The following is an 18,745-nucleotide window of genomic DNA, read 5'->3' on the forward strand; positions in this document are numbered from 1 at the left end:
CGTAGCTAAGAGTCGAACAGAGCCTCAAATGCAAACACATTCAGATAAAAACTGTTTCTTTTATCCATAAAACATGATAACCTTTGATTTCTTTTCAATAGCCAATGTCAAAAAAAAATCTCTATTATAGGAATGGATTTTATCTCCATTATAGGAATGGATTTTAGTTTGAACAGAAAAGAAAACAGAACCGGATGAAACTAGAAGTCCAATCAATGAGCACTAGAGAAATAAATTACTCCCTCCGTTCCTTATTATAAGAGACATTTGATACTTATGGCATGTTCCTATATATAAGAGACACTTAAAAGTTTTCTTTACTTTTTTATGTTGATTTCCTATTTTACCCATATTTATTATCTCCCTCCCACTTCTCTTTCTTTTAATAATTTAATTGTTCTCTCTCATGCTCTCTCCTTATTAATGAGGGTATTTTTGAAAAAAAAAATTATACTTTTTACACATTAATTATTCTTAACTAATTCTAACTGTTTTTTTTATCAACGTACTTTGGTTATTTGTCTCTTATAATAAAGAACGGAGGGAGTACTAAAGTAGAACGAAGAGATTGATCATAACAAAAGACGAAGATGAATTTAGGATAAACTTTGCATTAGATCAAGCAGAAAACCAATGACAAACTCCTGTCCAGAGGTTGGAAAAATTCTCTCTCTAAAGACACCGAATCTCGTTCATATACTTAGAAAGCATTCAGCCAATTTTTTCAATATGGATAATTTTTTATTTTTCCATTTTCTTAAAAGAAAAAACCCAAAGCCCACTCATAATAACAAAAATGGTTTTGCAGATGATACTTTCGTTTGAGCTTCCCTTTGCTTTGATCCCCCTGTTCAAGTTTAGCAGCAGCAACACCGAGATGGGACCTCACAAGAATTCTATGGAGATTGCCTGACTATAAGCACTCAACAGTCAAAGAATGAGGAAGAGAGGGATAGAGAAGAAGGGCGGAGATAGAGAGGAAGAGGTGTAAGGTAGATTAGGTAATGACGGAGCTTCCCATCTGCGTCGGAAATCCCTGTTTAGGTCACCGAAGGAGTTTGACTTCAACGAGTCGACCGTGGAATGGATTTGGCAAACAGGACGTGATGGCCGAGCCGCGATTACAGAAGCTTCGTGATGTGGCTTTTTGTGAGCTCTTAGATGAATTGGATGGATAGGATTTAAAGATTCTGAGGGACGCTGAGAAAATGGCCGCTGAGAGGATCTGGATCCTACCTTCCTTCTCGCCTGTGATAAGTATAAATCTTTTAAATTTATTACCATCGCATCAGAAAGTGTGAAGTGTGAACCAATTTTAATAATATTTAAAATCAGATTTTACCTTCAAAATAAGTTTGGTATTAAAATCGAATTAAAAAATATTAAAACAATATCTGTTAAATTTTAAAATAATATAACGATAGTCAATATTATTATAAAAATATTTAGCATGAATGATTAATTTTTTTAAATTCAGTCTATATTTTTTATATTTTTAATTCAAATTTAGTTTTTGAGTAAAAGAAATCAATCTCTTAACCAATTTAATTAACAGATTCTAAATGAGATGACCAAGTTAAATTTACAGTTTTTACTCCTCAACGTGTATTTGAAAAATAAGTTTTTTTTGGCTCATTATTTTTAATTAATTTTAATTAATTTTTTTACCTTCATACTCAATTAGTTTAATCTTATGACAAAAAAGATAGGTGTCTAATCCCAACAACTTGATAAATAAATAAATGTATTAAAATGTTTTCAAAATTGACAATTGATTGCAACATGATTTTCAGCCGAGCCTCGAAACTTTCATACAGAAAATTGAAAACTTATTTTCAGAATTAAAAAGAATAAAATTAAATCTCTATTTCATTGATAAAAAAAATCAACACAGGAGAATTTTCACTAATTAAAATCCAGCCCAATTTAAATTCAAATTCATTGATAATACGAGACACTATATATTTTATTGCCAAACAAAAAAAAAACCATTAATTCATGGAAGAAACAAGTGGGATTCTGAGTTCAAATGAAGTGGGAATTGGAGGAATTTTGAGGCCTTTTATAGAAATGGACGTATTATAGCACAGTTGTGGGACTTGCGGTTTTTGTTTTAACTAAGTCATTATCAGCAATTTTTTATTTATATGTGTAATTTCTGGTTAAAAAAGATTTATTTGTGTAATTAATTTGCATCCTTTTTGTTAATTGCTAGCTTATTTTGCCACTTCACCTAAATAAATTTTGGGAAAATTAGGGAGAAGGACCTAAAAAAATTAGTATTTATTAAGAGGGATCTTAAAAATTGTAATTAATTTGAAAGACCAAAATTAAAATAAAATTTTACAATTATCAAATTATCCCTTATCAAATCCCTATATTATCTCTAACACCCTCCTATCTCAATTTGACAATTAATTATCAACTGAACTTGATTTTTCTCTCTCTCTCTCTGTATTTCTTTTTGATGCACCCAAAGTTTTTATCAATAGCAATTGTCTTCTTGTAAATTTAGAACAAAGAAGACAAATTAAAAAGAATCAACTAGTAAACTATTTATTGGACGGTATGTATATTCTGAACATTATTTTCTCTCCTTTAGTTTATTTGTACCAAATGTTTTCTAATTTTCTCATCGCCTCTATATAAAGGCTTTTTGGATGAATATAAAAGTATATATTTGTACCTTCCTTCAATTCCAACTATACATACATATGAACACAATCACACTACCTATACAAAGCTTCTTAGATGAATATAAATATAGTTCTTTGTGTTAATCAAAATATGAAAATCAAGTAAATAGTACCTATTCGTAACCTAAGCTTCACTAATAATTTTTCCAACCACATCGGAATGAGGGGCAAAATTGCCGTTGCGCAAGCTGGAAATTTTTCCAGCCATATTGGAATGAAAGGCTAGTAGATGCAAATATGAATGACTGAAAAATAGGACTCTATTTGTTGTCAATTGCTATATTTAGTTTTTAATTTTAATGAGGGGCAATTTAGTAATTATAAATTTATCTTTTAATTGATAACTGATAGTCAAATATTGAAATGATTCTTGAAGATAATGTAGGGATTTGACCAGTGATAATTTCGTAATTGTAAATTCATGTTTAAATTTTTGGTCCTTCAAATTAATTATAAGTTTTAAGATCCCTCCCCATAAATATTAATTTTTTTAGGTCCTTCTCCTCAATTTTCCCATACATTTTTTGGGGGAAAAAAAAAGGTGTTGGCTCAGTTATCATGGGTGCAAACACGCAGCGTGCTGGCGACTTTTTCTGGCCCACGAAGGGTTAGGATTCAATATTTTATTTTATCTTTTTACTCTTAGAATTCTTAATATAAAATCTAATTATCGAGTTGATTTTAATTTTAAATATAAAATTTATTTTTCATATTTATTAATTTTTTTAAAATTATTTCCATGAATACTCCCTCAACCATAATCAAATAGAAGAGGAGAGAAGGATATTAAGAAAGAAAATTATGGTATTTTAAGAAAAACATGACATATTTCTTATAATTAACAAACTTACCTAACTTTTTTAATCTAATCAAATTAGTTAAATAGGTCTTCTATTAAGGATTAAAGGAGTAATTTTCTTGTTATTGCGTTAAGATTTACCTTAAATCAAACACGTAGCTGATGAAACACTATTTATGGTGGCACCGCCAACAAAGGAACTCATTGAATTATTTGTTTGGGAAAAAATCAAAAAAATGTAATCTAAGACTAGTTTAGGTGATAAGAATGAATAAGGACAGTGTGTGATATATTGATATGTATATAAATCTAAAGTTCAATTTTCTAAAATAATCCTGGGCAATTTTTTAAATAATTTTTTTAAATAGAGTCATAAAGTGGGATGGTATGTGATTTGAATGGTAGTTGTTGTGTTTATTTTTAATTAATGAGGGTGGTGATGTTGCTTTTATGGTTTATGATAATGTTGTTTTGGAATTCACATATTGGAGTTGAAAGACAACAATATTATTTGAGCCAGAGTCCTCCTTTTATTGGTCTTTGGAATTACTCCCTTCTGTCTTTTTTATAAGATCCCGGAATTTGAATTGGTTTGGTTTTTTTTTTTTATAAATAATATCATAATTAGATGTGTTTGAATATTAAATGTCTTTTGACCACTTTTACTCCTAATTAATTTTTATTCTCTCTCATCATTTTCTTCTCATAGTAGTATTACATTTGAATTGGTTTATCAATAGAGATTATCTGTCTCCATTTAAACAAAGCTATAGTTGAAAATTTTTAACTGTTTGCTTCTCATAAGTGAAAGTAAAATTAAAAGTAGACCCCCTTTTTTTTTCCACAGAAAGCACAAAAAACTGATGGATTATATGACACACATTTTGCTTCTTCTACTTTATTCTTCATGTTTTCTGTCCCTTTCCTTTCTTCTTTTCTTGGGCTTTTTTTTTTTGGGACCTGGGTCTCTTGCCTTTCTAAATACACTTTATGATAATGGCTAAAAATTTGGAAGTGCTTTGTATACAATTTAGATTGTCTTAAGTCGAAACAAATTTGCATGAGGTGGATTTAGATAGAGATGGAAGAAAGAAAAGGAAAGAGAGTGAATGAATACTAAAACAAAAATTGCATCACATTTTCATCTTATTTTTTTAGTTGAATATATCCAATTTTTATTTTTATAATTATAATCCATACCTTAGTTAAAGAATTAGGCCCAATTCAAAACCAAGACAAGTTTATGTGAGCCCATATTGCGTTTTAGGCCCAACCCAACAATGATTTTCTTTGGACATAAGAAGTCGCGGTCACCAGACACGCGCAGAGAGAAAGTCAGAAAACACAAGGACATGGTTATATTTTTTGATTTTGAAAATATTTTTGTTTGTTGAAAAGTATATTTTTAATTATTTTTTAGAAGTGATAAAAAGTTCATTCTATAATAATGAAGTTCATCGTTTTGTTAAAAAATTGCTAAGTAACAAATAATTTTTTTAAGAAAACAAAGATCAGATCAGTTATTAAACTAATTCAAAGATTAGTGATCTAATCATGGTTAAATCAAACTGAACCCAATTATGGTTAAAATAATATAATTTAATTAAAATAGATAAATATATTTATATATAACCCCAAAAAGAACAATATTTAAATAGAAAGTGTTAATTCATGAGTAAATGAAATATTCATGTATAGACATAATCCAACAAAACAACATTACTAAAGCATAATATGGTCTGTTGCTGTTGTTTTTCATACAAGGGATATAAAACAAATAGACTACAAAAAGCAACAAGAGGACTATTCGACTAGTGTGTTGTTACATTCTTTTTATAATTCAAAATAATGTCAATTTAAGATCAACGAGAAAAGAAAAAAATATTTAAAAAATTCAATTGGACTATCCAAAACTCTTGATCAGATCAATTAAAAATAATTAATTTCTTAGTTTGATTGGCCAACCCAAATTAGGTTTTAATCTCAAAACCATTTTTAGTATTGATAAATTATTAATAATGAAATCTAATTTACCTTTAAAAATAATTAAGTCCCATATTTAATTTAAATATTCCAGCAAAATACAAAAGAAGGAGAAGGCCAGAAGAAACAGAAGAAAGTTGGCTAATAAATTAAGGATAACGGGTGCCAAACTGCCAATGGCGTACGAGTTATGGGAACTCTCAAGTCTCACATGATCAAGATGAATGTGACCGACAATTAATTAATGAAAAAGACTTACATGTTTAATAATGGATGCCAATGGAATTTGTGATACACGGGCACTGATAAATCCCAATCAATTCGGTTGAAAACTTCATATGTAAGAATCCCAATCAATTCTGACTGCCAAAAAAGGAAATCCCAACCAATTGTAATGAATGTTCCCATGCACTCTGATAAATACTCCGTACATAACACTCTGTTTTTTATTGAGAGAAATTATATTTTGATATAAAAAAAACCAATTTTTTTTTTGTAGATCTAAAAATTCACTTTGAGATAATTTAAGAAAGTTTTTTTTAAAAAATAGAGAAGCCAGATTCATAATTACAACAGTAACAGTTTTCAATTTGGAGCTCGATTCTCTCATTAACTATATAAAAATGCATAATTAGCACCTTTTTATAATTTTTATGTTATATGTAAATATGGAATTGTAAATGGCTAATAAAAGGGAGCAAGATGCGCGTAATGGGTGAGAGTACAAAATGTTTATTTAGTTATTTATTTATTTTTTCATGTCTTTTATTGTAATTAAGTTCTGTATTTTGTCTGACAAAAAATAAGTTCTAGGTTTTGAAATATTAAAATGTTTCTATCCAATGTTATTACTTTTTGTTTTTGTTTTTGTTTTTTGGACCATGCCAATGTTATTATGTTTACTTATCATAAAATCTCTTTTTCTTTTGTGGAGATAATATATTTGGAAAAAATTGAATATATGCACACACACAAGTTAATAAAAAATATTTCAAGAAAAAAAAATAATACTGGGATTTGATTAAAACGTTAGAGGACTTTCATCTTTCTTTTTTTTTGTGTAACAGAGGAATTTCAACTTTAAGAGAACACTCTTGCATATTTTTGAAATATTATTTTCAAGACCATAAAATATCAATACAAAGATGGAAGGGAATGATGCAATTTACCCTCCATTATATTATAAACCATTCCCTTAATCCTGTTAATAAAATGGAGAAATAATATATTTTTGTCCCATAAGTTACACCATTAAATTTTTGAGATGTCACCCTTAATTTATTATTGTGTAAATTATTTGTTTTTTGAAAACTGTATATATTAACTAGAAGTAAAGTTAAAAAATTGTTAAAATTTAAGGTTGAGTTAATGAATTTAAATATTTTTCTTAGTTCTAATTAAAAATATTAGAAGTGACTTATAATTAATATTAGAGAAGCACTTCCTCCAATCCTCACTATTATAGAAGAAATTTTTTTAGAAGCAAAATGTTCAAATTTATAAGAGACATTAATTGACAACTCGTCTAAAATTTTGAATATTATTATTATTTTTGTTCTTATTAATTATTAGTAATTTTCACTATATTAATTATCCTATTGGCTTATTCTTTCATCCACTCGCTCACTCTTCACACATAACATGACTTTTAGGCTCTATTTGGTTGGAGGGGGGAGGGAAGGTGATAAGTGTGTTTGGTTGGGAAAAATAGAAAGAAGAGGAGGAAAGAAATTTGTCTTTTAGCGCTCCCCTCTCCTCTCCATGCTCCCTTCTAAATTTGGAATTTTTTGAAGGGGAGAAAAATATTGTGTCAAATATTGACCAAACTACCTATACTAACTTTTCAATATTCCAAATTTGTCTATCTTATTAAAAATTTTTTTTTCACTTCTTTTTCTTTTTAGCCACTAATAATATTTGAAACGGTTTAACTAATTGAGTTACATTTTCCAAATTTCTCTTTTTTTCACTTCTTTCTCTTTTTAGCCAAATTTGAGTTACGTTTTTTCCTTCATATTGACTGTGTTTAATTAATTAGAAACTGTTGGGCCTAAAAAAAAAATGGAAACGGATTTTTTTTATTTAAAAAATTTCATATGGAGCAAGAAAGATAGTCAAATATTGGTCAATTCCTCTTTTTGGGCTGAGAATTGGGAATTAAAAAATAGAGATGGGGGCTTTTTTTGGGGGGGGGGTAGTTAAAAACTTAGGAAAGAAAAATGGTTGATGAATGATGGATTTGCGTGGTCGGCTTGAAATGGTTCCATTGACCTTGAATTATTCGTTCATTGTCGTTGATATTTGCTGTGTCCAAAAAAAAAAAAAAGAAAAGAAACATCCCTCTTATCTTTAATATAGAACTTAATTGTTGAGTTAATTTTAGTCCTAAATATAAAATCTATTTATCATATTTATCAATTTTTTTAAAATTACCTCTATAGATGCTTCCTCAACTATAATCAAATAGAATGGAGATAGAAGATATTCAGAAAGATGATTATGATGTTTTAGAAAAAACATGTCATATTTCTTATAATTAACTAACTTACCTAATTTTTTTTAATCTAATCAAATTAATTAAATAGGTTTTATATTAAGAATCGGAGGAGAATTGTCATGGGATTTTCCTCCGCCACACTTACAAATGGTATTTTGTCAAAAAGTGTCAATTATCTTGTAATCTAATCACGTAAAAGCTTCCGCTTTTTTAAGTTAAAAGGCAATTTTATTATAAAAAAAATAAAAAGATCTAGATAAAAAGTCGGCTCGTTACCAAAAAAAAAATTGAGCAGAACCCGAACAACCAACAGACACAGGCCCACTTAACGTAAGTCAAAAAAGTAACAAGATAGAAAAGAGAGTAAAATCAAAGTAGCTCAGATTGAGACTCAACAAACCCAACATCCACGACATAAAAACTTCCATATAAAGAGAAAATTGTGATTGCGGGGAAGTTGCCATTTCGGGCGGGCGTTTTGATGCTTCTTGTGATGTCCCAACTCCCCACGTTTCAAAAGTACTTTTTATTTTTTTTATTAATATTTATATTCTATATAAAATGAATGATATTTTGATATTTTCAGAACTAAAATTTTGAAGTTTTTACGATTTTGTAAAAGATTCAAATTGTGCCGTTTTATACCTATTCAAATTTTGCCGTTTTATACCTATGAAATATCAAAATTTCACTAATTTTATAGGTACTCAATATAAAAGTTAGTTTAACTTTTAATTTGATCCTAAATATAAGATCGTAATCCACTTTATCTCTTATGTTTATTCATTTTTTTAACGTAATCTTTTTATTAGTTGCACACGTTAAATGTTTCATCAAATAGTAGTTTTAGCTAATACATATAATTAGTAAAAGTGTTCTAAGAAAGATGATATATGTTTACCATAAATAACTAACATAACTAATTTTCTTTATTCCTTCAAATTAATAAACTTGGTTTTAATATAATATTACTTTTAATTGTAATTATAAGATTTTGTTTATAATTTATAAATAAGATATTATAATTAAGAAGTGATACGATATCTCACAATCGCATCACAGAGGCCATTGAACAGCGTCACATTAGACACGGCTCGCCCAGTCATTTCAATCCTGCTCAGCAGTACCTATCCTCCCTCTTTGACAAAAACCAAAAAGAGAAAAATCCATGTCTTCATCATGCTAGCCAGGGGATGAGGATGTCGGCTATGCCATTATTGGCCACGTCAAAACTCGGTAACTCAATGAATGAATTGGAGTTTCCATTTCATTTTCGAATCAATCCTTTTTTCTTAAATCATCCTACCAAGTACTAATGTCATGGATTCAAAGGACATGAACTCGTTTGATGACTCGTATTAGTTGGATCATGGTGACACGAACCCTTTTGATTACTCGTATTTGTTGGATCATCGTCCAAGAAAGGCCATAAAATACTCCTCCGATTCTTAATTAATATAAGATTTAAATATTAAGTTAGTTTTGGTCTTAAATATAAAACTAATTTATCATATTTATCAATTTTCTCTAAATTACCTTTATAGATATACCTTCAATCATAATCAAGTAGAAAAGGAAGATAAGGTATTAAGAAAAATGATTATGATATTTTAGGAAAAACATGTCACATTTCTTATAATTAACTAACTTACCTAATTTTTTTAATCTAATTAAATTAGTTAAATGTGTCTTATATTAAGGACCGGAAGAATACTACTTCTTTTTTTCGGCCGGCAAAAAATGCTCTAATTTTTTAACTATGACATTTTTTGTCGTATATTTAGTACCAAATAAAGCTTTAAATTTTTGCCATATTATCACCAGATAAAATAATTATTATTGACATATATTTGAGACCAAAGGGCATAAGTAAAATGACCAAACTGCTATTCTTTGTTTCTGAACAATTTTACATTTTATTTATCATTATATAAACTTTGCGCATATCATGCATGCGTAAAGTTACAAATTTATTAAGTTTTAAGATATAGTTAATGAGATTTAATGATTTTCTTAGTTATGAAAAATATAACCTATTCTTTTCTCTTTTTGGGTTACTAGCCATCCGTTAGGGGTTTTTGGGTTTAATAACGATAGTTTAGCAACAAATTTAATAAATTTAAGAGTAGTGCTAAGTGTATTGGTCTTTTTTTTGGGGGGAGAGGAAAGAAAGTATGTGCCAGTTGTTTATTTTCAAAACAGGTAGGATTCAGTCAGCTGCACTTTTTTCTCTCTTAATAAATATTAGAAAAAGGTTGCATGATCTCATAATTTTTTTTGCTAACGATCTCCTAAATTACTTATGAATAAATTATGAATGAATTATTAAAAATGTTAAAACTGGGTTATAAATAAAATCAAAATACTAGTCAAGATAATTATTAGAGATGTTGGAACTAGGAGCCATTGGGATGGGAGGCGCTTCCCTTCTTAAAGTGGAAAAAGTGAAAACCATATAAAAGGGAATAAAGTTTGGCCAAAAAAAAAGGGGAATAAAGTTGTGGCCGTGAGTTGATCAAGTCGTCTCCACTTGCTCGCATATAGGTTCCAATCTGGCAAATCTTCTGCGCACATTCAATTCATTCAACCACCCAATAAAAGTCCAATTTAGAAGCTACACAAGAAGTTAAAGAAACAACAGGCGGACAAATAAAGTCCCCATTTTTCATGGTATTTGAAATATTAAACTAAAACCATCTAAATTCAATTTAAGCAGTCTGGAAGAAAATAAACTAATAAATTTTAATTGAAACTTATATTTAGAAAAAAAATAAAAAGAATAAAATTGAGAGAATACACAAAGATATACATATCAATATAAACATGTAATTATGTACACACGCCCACACATGTGTACACACACACGTGTATCTTTGTTTCCTCACAATGTGTGTATATATATTATATATACATATACCTATATATAATTTCTATTTCTAAATAGAAGTCTTTTTTAACGATTAACACGTACTAATTAAAAAAGTATAAAATTAAATTTATTATAAAATTTAAATGATTTTTGACACTATTCTTACTAAATATACTATTTTTTGTATTAATTTATTTTTTCTTAGTATTTTTATTAAATAAAGTATTTAATATATTTCAAAACTATTAAGGTTTTTAAAAAGTTTAATGAGATATTTGGATAAAAATCAAAATATAGTTTAAAAGTGATTTTATGATATAAATAAATATAAAGTATAATGTATGGATATGGATATGGATATGGATATGGATATGTCCATGTAAAGGCAAGTGGGAGAGGATGATGAATTTGCAATGAGCATTCGAATTTCAGGTCAAATCCTTTGTCATATCTTCATTCAAACTTCAAAGTTCCACCTCTTTGTGTTATCGTTAATTATCATTATTATATTCATTATAACAATAATTGTAATTCTCTTCTCTCTCTCTCTCCTCTCCCTCGGCTTTCCATATCTATCGCCATATCCACACTCTGACATGACACAGCCCAAATGATCCAAAACCGCCACCTCTTCCCATCCTCTTCCTCCTCGTTCTTCGTCTTCGTCTTCGTCTTCCTCTGTTCGCTCGCCAGATTCACCTCGTGTTCATCTCTGAACCCAAAGTTCGAAGCTTGTCAGCCCGCAACCTGCGGCAACCAAACCATAACCTACCCTTTTTACATCGAAGGCCGACAACAACCCTTCTGTGGCTACCCAGGTTTCGGCCTTTCTTGTTCCGATAATGCGTTCCCTATCCTCAATATCTCCCACACCCGCTACATCATCCACGAAATTTCTTACATCACGCAGTCAATTCGAGTGTCCGAAGCTGCTTTGTCTTCATCAAACGCCACATCATCATCATGTGCGATTCCTCGTACTCACAACATCACTATCGACGGGACGAGATTCAGTTTCGCTCCGAACCAGACGAACCTGTTCTTGTTGTTTGGATGCAATCTGGGGTTGCTGCCGGGGAATCTTCTGAAGCACCGAATTGGGTGTTCTGCAGAAAACGAAACGAATCCAGTTTTGGCCATGACGGAGGGGAAGGGTGGAGATTTGAGGTCTGCGACGGAGAAGTGTAATAATACGGTGGTGAGGACGAAGATTAGTGAGAATCAAACGAGAGGAGAGATTAACATAGATGTGGTGAGAAGAGGTTTTGTGTTGAATTGGTTAGTGGCGAGTTGCAGTTTGTGTTCGAAGACGAGAGGCAAGTGTGGGTTCGACTCCAGCAAAAATGTTTACAGTTTCAGATGCTATTGCCCAGATAGAGATCATGCCGTCAGATGCGATACCGGTTAGTGGTCTCAATCCTTTTCAAGTTACTGCAATATACTAATTTTCACCTTTCTATAAAATTTCGAGTTATTTAATTTTTTTTTTGTTAAAATATTGTCACTAGTATTTGAAAAAAGTTTTGATTTTCATAATTGATGATATTAATTGGGACTAAAGACGATAACTTAGGCCAACGACGGTTTAAAATTCAATGGAAAGAAGTGATTACATCTAGCGATATTGATCAGATTGTCTCCATTAAGAAAATTTAATAAGATAATTAAACTAATGAGATAGAAGGGTCTAATGGATGGAAGAGTCTTCTGAGAAGGATTAACGAAACATATGAAGTTTGTTTAGGAGTCTTTTGATTAATAATTTACTTAAAGATTTTAGTGTAAATGAAGTATAATGGCGTTGTGTTATCAATGTGATATGACTGTGTTGACTTTCCTATAAATGGTTTAATGGCTATTGGCTCTCTAGATTACAAAGTTTTGGCCTTTTTCAGATGAACATTTGATAGTTTTACTTTATCTTGTTTTCATGTGATGAGGCCGGACCAAAAAATCTATGGTGTTTGGCAGATTAATGTTACTGAAGGAAGTAAAACATTATTAGATAAAGTAAGGCTGCACAATGGACAGACTAAACAAGATTAGAGCTTAACTTGAAGTTTAGTCTAATTTTTTGTTGGGCTGAATTTGACAGTTTGTAGTTTGGTTTAGTCCAATACTCACTCAGGTTAGGTTGGATTGAATTTGGTCCACCAGACCAATGGACTAGTCTAGGCAATCCAGGTTTCCAATCTTTTTAAAAAATTTTTTTTCCTTACGAAAAGCAAGATTTTGACATGATAAATAGAATTAAGTCAATCCAAAATGCCTTTAACTAAATAAAACACATTCTAAAATATTGTACTTAATCATAAATAAATAAGAATCTCTATAAACATTATATAGCTTATTTGGACTAGATTGAACAGGATTGGATCACCTCAAGTTGGATTGCACCAGACCAGTCCAGGTTGGTTGATTACTTGGTCTGGAACCCAGTCTAACCCGACTAACCAATCTGGTCTAGTTTGGTTTAATTTTATTACATAGCTTATTTAGACTAGACTGAACCAGATTGAATTGCAGCACTGCACGATCACTAGATTTTTGCACACCTCTAATACAAAGGATTTGGTTACGAGTATAATAATGGACGCGAAAAGATGCAAGAGTAAGAGTAAAAGGCTAGTCGAATGATGTTAATTATTTCATTAAAGAAAGGGCATCTTGAGTTAAAATAATTGAACTTATTCCAATATGTTTTTTTTTTTTAAAAAAATCATATTGGGAATTGTTTTTTTTTTAAAAAAATCATATTGGGAATTGTTTTTTTTCTGTTTATCTATTATTTTAAAAGCCCAAGAGAACAGTTACTTTTTAATTACCCCAAACAAAAAAAAAAAGAAGATAATACCACTCCTTTTTCTTGTTCTTGTTTAGGAAGATTTGGATTCTTGATTTTTACCCACATCCATTCTTCTTCATCATCATCAGCTTAATTATTGGGTAAGAGAGATAATTATGAAAATAGTAAATAAAATAACTTAAGAGTATATTGGAGAGTACAATGCTTACATCAAGTTCTTGTATCCATTATGTTAAATTCTTCAATTAAACATGACTTTATGTTCTATTTTTAAAATATTAATATTTAATAGCATTTAATTATTAATCCACATAAGATAAAAAAGGACATTAGAAAATTTAATATAATAGATATAAGAAACCTGACTTAAGTTTTTTTCCCTATAATAGAAAATATAAAAATTAATGTTAACATATTAAGTATATTTTTAATTTGTGTTATAATCCTAAAAGAGAGATGAAAAGAAAGTGGATTATTTAGTTATAGGCAAATATAACTCGGTTACATATTAAATTTTCCCATGTCTTTTTTTTTGTTTTGTTGGTGCTCACATAATTAATTAAATGCAAAGAAAGTTCCATGAGGTAAAAAAGTTTTTGGTTTGCAAGCTGTATAATGTTTGTCACTTGTATTAAGAAGGAAGACGTTGACTCAAAGAAAGAGATTGGTGTTTGCTACTTTTTGAATTTATTTCGTTTTTAGACTCTTCAAATTTGGGTTTCCTCCCACCCAAAACAAAAACGAAAAAAAGTGGCAACCATTGACATCTTGATTTTTTTTAAAAAAATATAATTAGTCAAAAATAGATAACTATTTCCGTATTAGAAGGCAGTCAAAATTGAAAATTCGAAGTAGTCAACCATGTATTTCTGGTTTAATTAAGTTCCAGATTAGGCGTGCTAATTGCAGTGATAATTACAGATAACATAATTTAATTTCCTGTGAACGTAACGCATCCAAAGTTGCCATAAAAAATAATATAATAAAAACAGTAATTAATACTTTGAAATATAAAATTACGTGCTTATGTTTCAAACATTGATGACACGTACTTTACTTTGAATAGTATTCAGATCCATGGATTTTTTTTTTGGGGTGAAGATCAATGTTACTTGCATACGGTAATTAAAAAACAAGAGAAATAAGAGTTTTCAAAATGTCTCTATTCATGATGGCAAAATAAATATTTAATTATTGTACTACCTCCGGTTCTAATTATAAGAGTCAATTGATTAATTTGAAGAAATTAATGAAGTAAGTTGATTTAGTTATTTGTCCTAAATAGATGTTGTCTTTTCTAAAATATCCTTACTAATTAAGTGTATTGACTAGAACTCTTATTATTAGAAGTGCTATTTTGGAAAAAAAAAGTATAAATATTAGAAACAAAGTATATTGGGGTTTTATATTTAGAACCAAAATAAAAGTCAAACAGGGTCTTATATTAAGGACCGGAGGTAGTATCATATAAGCCCAGAATGTCATTTGAAGGAACACGTGATTTTGTTCATATATTACTCCTCTAGTACTTAATGTATGAGCTTGTTAAGAAGCTAAGCTAAATTGGGTAATAAATTTTTAATTCACTTAATCTTTCATATTCATCATTTTGTTTTCAAATTAATTTATCTAACTTATAAACTAATATATAATATAATGCTCCAAGAATATTTTAGGAAGATCATATATATATTTATTATAATTAAGTAATTAGCTTTCTTAATATTTTCAAATTAATTAACTCTTAGGACTAGAAGACTATATATATGCATTATTCAGAGAAGGTACACTTATGTTATTGTTCATGGAGGTCAATATTAATTGGTGTGGAAGATTCCACTTATTTAAGAATGTTTTATCAGAAACTTGCCTGTTTTCGTTCATTCTGGAACTTTGTGTTCGCTGTTTCAACGTCCCATCTTTTCCTGAAAGTTTCAATCTTTTTCTTTTCTTCCTTTCAAATTAGAATCCACAGATATACCAAAACATTCAGGTAGAGAGACGCAGGTTGAAACCAAAATGGTATGCATTTTCAAGAGTCAAAGTCTTTTTGCTGCTAGTCAACAACCAAAACTTGAAATTGCTTTCCCTTCTACTTTTATTTAATATAATCTTTCACTCTGATCAAAGGCAGACTATAGTAAGTAAGGCCATAGCTTAGTGAATCAGATTATTCCCTTCTGTTGATTTGAGGGTATGGCTTCAGTTTTTGTCTTTAGGATCATCTTCTTGCTTTCATGCATTCTTCCACTTCTTGAAGCTGCAGAATCAACATGTCCTACTTCATTTGACTGTGGATATCTGGGAAAGATCCAATTCCCTTGGACCACCACAGAACACAGAGACTGTGGCTTATTTGTAATACAAGGTTGTCATGATCCTGATGTTCCCAAAACTCTGTTAAGCAACAAAGGAACAACCTTTAAGGTTTTAAGTTTCAGTTTTTCTGTTTCTGCTGAATCTACTATTGTTATCAGAGACTTGGATCTCCATGAGCATTTAAGAAGCAGAAGTTGTGAAGCCTTTGTTAGTAACTACACTCTTCCTCTCACCTTCCCTTCTCCTCTGGCTTCTTTCAAGATCAGAAACAATGGATTCTTCTTTAGATGCAACCGAACCCTCCACATCAAACCCCTGCCTTCTTCTTTCTTCAATTTTACCTGTGGTGACTATGATATCATTTATGATCTTACATATCGAGAGAGGAATCAGAGCCATAGCTTATTATCTTCATGTTCTGTTATTCAGTTTCCTGTTAAAGACCTCCCTGATTCTGATGATCCTTTTACTTTCATAACTTCCACGGTCGTTCTTCAAGTACAATTACCCAATTATTGTAGTAAGTGTCATTATGACAGAGCAGGTTGTTGTCAACTTGACCCCAACAGAATCTTTAACTGCGATGCAGGTACAATCTAATTAGTTTTTTGGTCTATGGATATTCTAGTCCAAAAAGATGTGCTTTGTTCTAAGTGACAACAGGATAATAACATCTTGAACAGCTCAAAAATTATGCAGATATTGCATTTTATTTCTTACTTTGGCCTAACATCTTGATAAATTAACAAGAGCTGGTATGGCTCTAGATTGTGTTTGAATATTCAAGTGAGATTCCTTAAGGGTAAAACTGAGTCTGAGATTCTACCTTTTTATCTAGTGAGCTTAACATGATTCTCATTATTGTCTTTTGCTTTAGATTTTGTTGCTTAAACTAAAAACTCTCTTCTTTTTAGTTCCTGCTGCAGAGGATAGGAGCAGGGTTCTGAAGCTGGGACTAGGAATAGGTAATGTTTACATATTCATCATTCATTAGTTACTTTATCGTCTTAAATGACTATGAATTTGTAATATTTGAGAAGTAAAATTCTATCACATGTTAAAGATGGAGATTCCCTGCTGCAACAGGATTAGGCATTGGGCTTTCGGTCATTCTGATGACTGTGTGGCTCATTGGACGATGGTGTTACAGGCGAAAACATGGTTCTGATGATGATTATCAATTCGAACCCAGAAACTCTTTTTCTGCTGATTATTCAAACTCAGACCCAGAAAATGGCAATATCTACTTGGGAGTTCCACTTTTCTCTTGCAAACAGCTTCAAGAAGCAACAAACAACTTCGACCAAGCAAGAGTACTAGGAGATGGCGGCTTTGGAATTGTTTACTATGGTAAGCTATATATTCTCTCACAGATGTCCATATTTTCTGCCAAATCTCCAACCATAGACTCTGACATGAACTTTAATGATTAGGAAAACTCATTGATGGACGAGAAGTTGCTGTGAAACGTTTATATGAACACAATTACAGACGAGTAGAACAGTTCAGAAATGAAGTGAAGATCCTAGCACGCTTACGCCACAAAAATCTTGTGTCTTTATATGGCTGCACTTCACGGCGTAGCCAAGACCTCGTCCTTGTCTACGAATACATCTCAAATGGCACTGTCGCTAGTCATCTTGAAGGTGACTTATCGAACTGTGCATCACTCTCATGGCCTATTCGAATCAAAATCGCCATAGAAACTGCAAGTGCTTTGGTCTACCTTCATGCTTCAGACATCATCCATCGTGATGTCAAAACCAGCAACATCCTCTTAGACAGCAATTTTAACGTTAAAGTTGCTGACTTTGGACTTTCTAGATTGTTCCCCAATGATGTGTCGCATGTTTCCACAGCCCCACAAGGAACTCCAGGATATGTTGACCCAGAATACTACCAATGTTACCAGCTTACTAGTAAGAGTGATGTGTATAGCTTTGGGGTTGTGCTTATTGAGTTGATTTCTTCTAAACCTGCGGTGGATATAAGCAGAAGTAAGGATGAAGTGAACTTGTCGAGTTTGGCGATGAAGAAGATTCAGGAGAGTGCGTTTGTGGAGCTGGTGGATCCAAGTTTGGGGTTTGAGAATGATAGTGAAGTGAAGAGGATGGTGGTTTCTGTGGGGGAATTGGCGTTTCAGTGTTTGCAGAGAGATAAAGATTTGAGGCCTTCCATGGAAGAGGTTTTGGAAGCGCTCAAGAGGATTCAGAGTGGGAAAGGTGAGGTTGAGAATCTTGAAGATGGCAGTAATGTGAATCCATTGGCACCGCGGCCGCCATTGCCGCCGTCAGTGTCACCGGAGAAGGAAGAAGTTGGCTTATTGAAGAAGGTGAACCCACCTCCTTCTTCGCCCAATACTGTGACTGAAAAATGGACGAGTGAATCTACCACCCCTAATGCGAGTGCTTGATTCATGTTGATGTTTCAGGAGAAAAAATGTAGATGAGGCAAATTGGGTTATCAATTCCTGATCCATCCTTCTATTTTTTCAAAGGATGATGATATCACAGTCGTCATCATATACTCATAGTTGAGGCTTGAGGGAAAATGCATGCACAGTTGAATTATATTCCTTCCAGTATTGATAAGCTTTAAATAATTAATTTACGGGTAACGCATAATCAGTTAAAATTAATTAAAAATAATAAATAGGTTATAAATATGCTTTTGTTTCTAAATATGTTTTTCTAATAAATGAGAAAAAAGAATAAAAAAGAATGTTTAGAAAAATGTGATGAAAGGTGGTATAACGAATGAAAGAGAATACATAATT

The 18,745-nt window shown here is 30.9% G+C and overlaps 1 protein-coding gene across 2 annotated transcripts; it reads left to right on the plus strand.

Annotated features, from left to right (window-relative positions):
• Positions 1 to 11,384: 11,384 nt before the first annotated feature.
• On the plus strand, positions 11,385 to 18,424 carry LOC114741884 (LEAF RUST 10 DISEASE-RESISTANCE LOCUS RECEPTOR-LIKE PROTEIN KINASE-like 1.2). 2 transcript variants are annotated; one of them, XM_028930136.1, is made up of 4 exons: positions 11,385 to 12,247; positions 16,884 to 16,934; positions 17,056 to 17,319; positions 17,403 to 18,424. In XM_028930136.1, exons 1-4 carry the CDS (start codon positions 11,455 to 11,457, stop codon positions 18,380 to 18,382), a joined length of 2,088 nt encoding a protein of 695 aa, XP_028785969.1. In that variant the 5' UTR covers positions 11,385 to 11,454; the 3' UTR covers positions 18,383 to 18,424. The 2 variants fall into 2 exon arrangements, with proteins under 2 accessions (XP_028785969.1, XP_028785970.1); XM_028930137.1 differs by having other exon boundaries at positions 11,386 to 12,247; positions 16,896 to 16,934.
• The last annotated feature ends 321 nt before the right edge of the window (positions 18,425 to 18,745 follow it).

Source organism: Neltuma alba, unplaced genomic scaffold, assembly GCF_004799145.2.
Source record: "Neltuma alba isolate B1F8T4 unplaced genomic scaffold, ASM479914v2 tig00003559_pilon, whole genome shotgun sequence".
Taxonomy (NCBI): domain Eukaryota; kingdom Viridiplantae; phylum Streptophyta; class Magnoliopsida; order Fabales; family Fabaceae; genus Neltuma; species Neltuma alba.

Excerpts from the sequence above, each read along its gene's own strand:
- LOC114741884 (XM_028930136.1), top strand. The coding sequence starts at position 11,455 with ATGATCCAAAACCGCCACCTCTTCCCATCCTCTTCCTCCTCGTTCTTC. Across the intron at positions 12,248-16,883 it reads TGCCGTCAGATGCGATACCG|TTCCTGCTGCAGAGGATAGG; the intron begins GTTAGTGGTCTC and ends TCTTCTTTTTAG. Across the intron at positions 16,935-17,055 it reads GAAGCTGGGACTAGGAATAG|GATTAGGCATTGGGCTTTCG; the intron begins GTAATGTTTACA and ends CTGCTGCAACAG.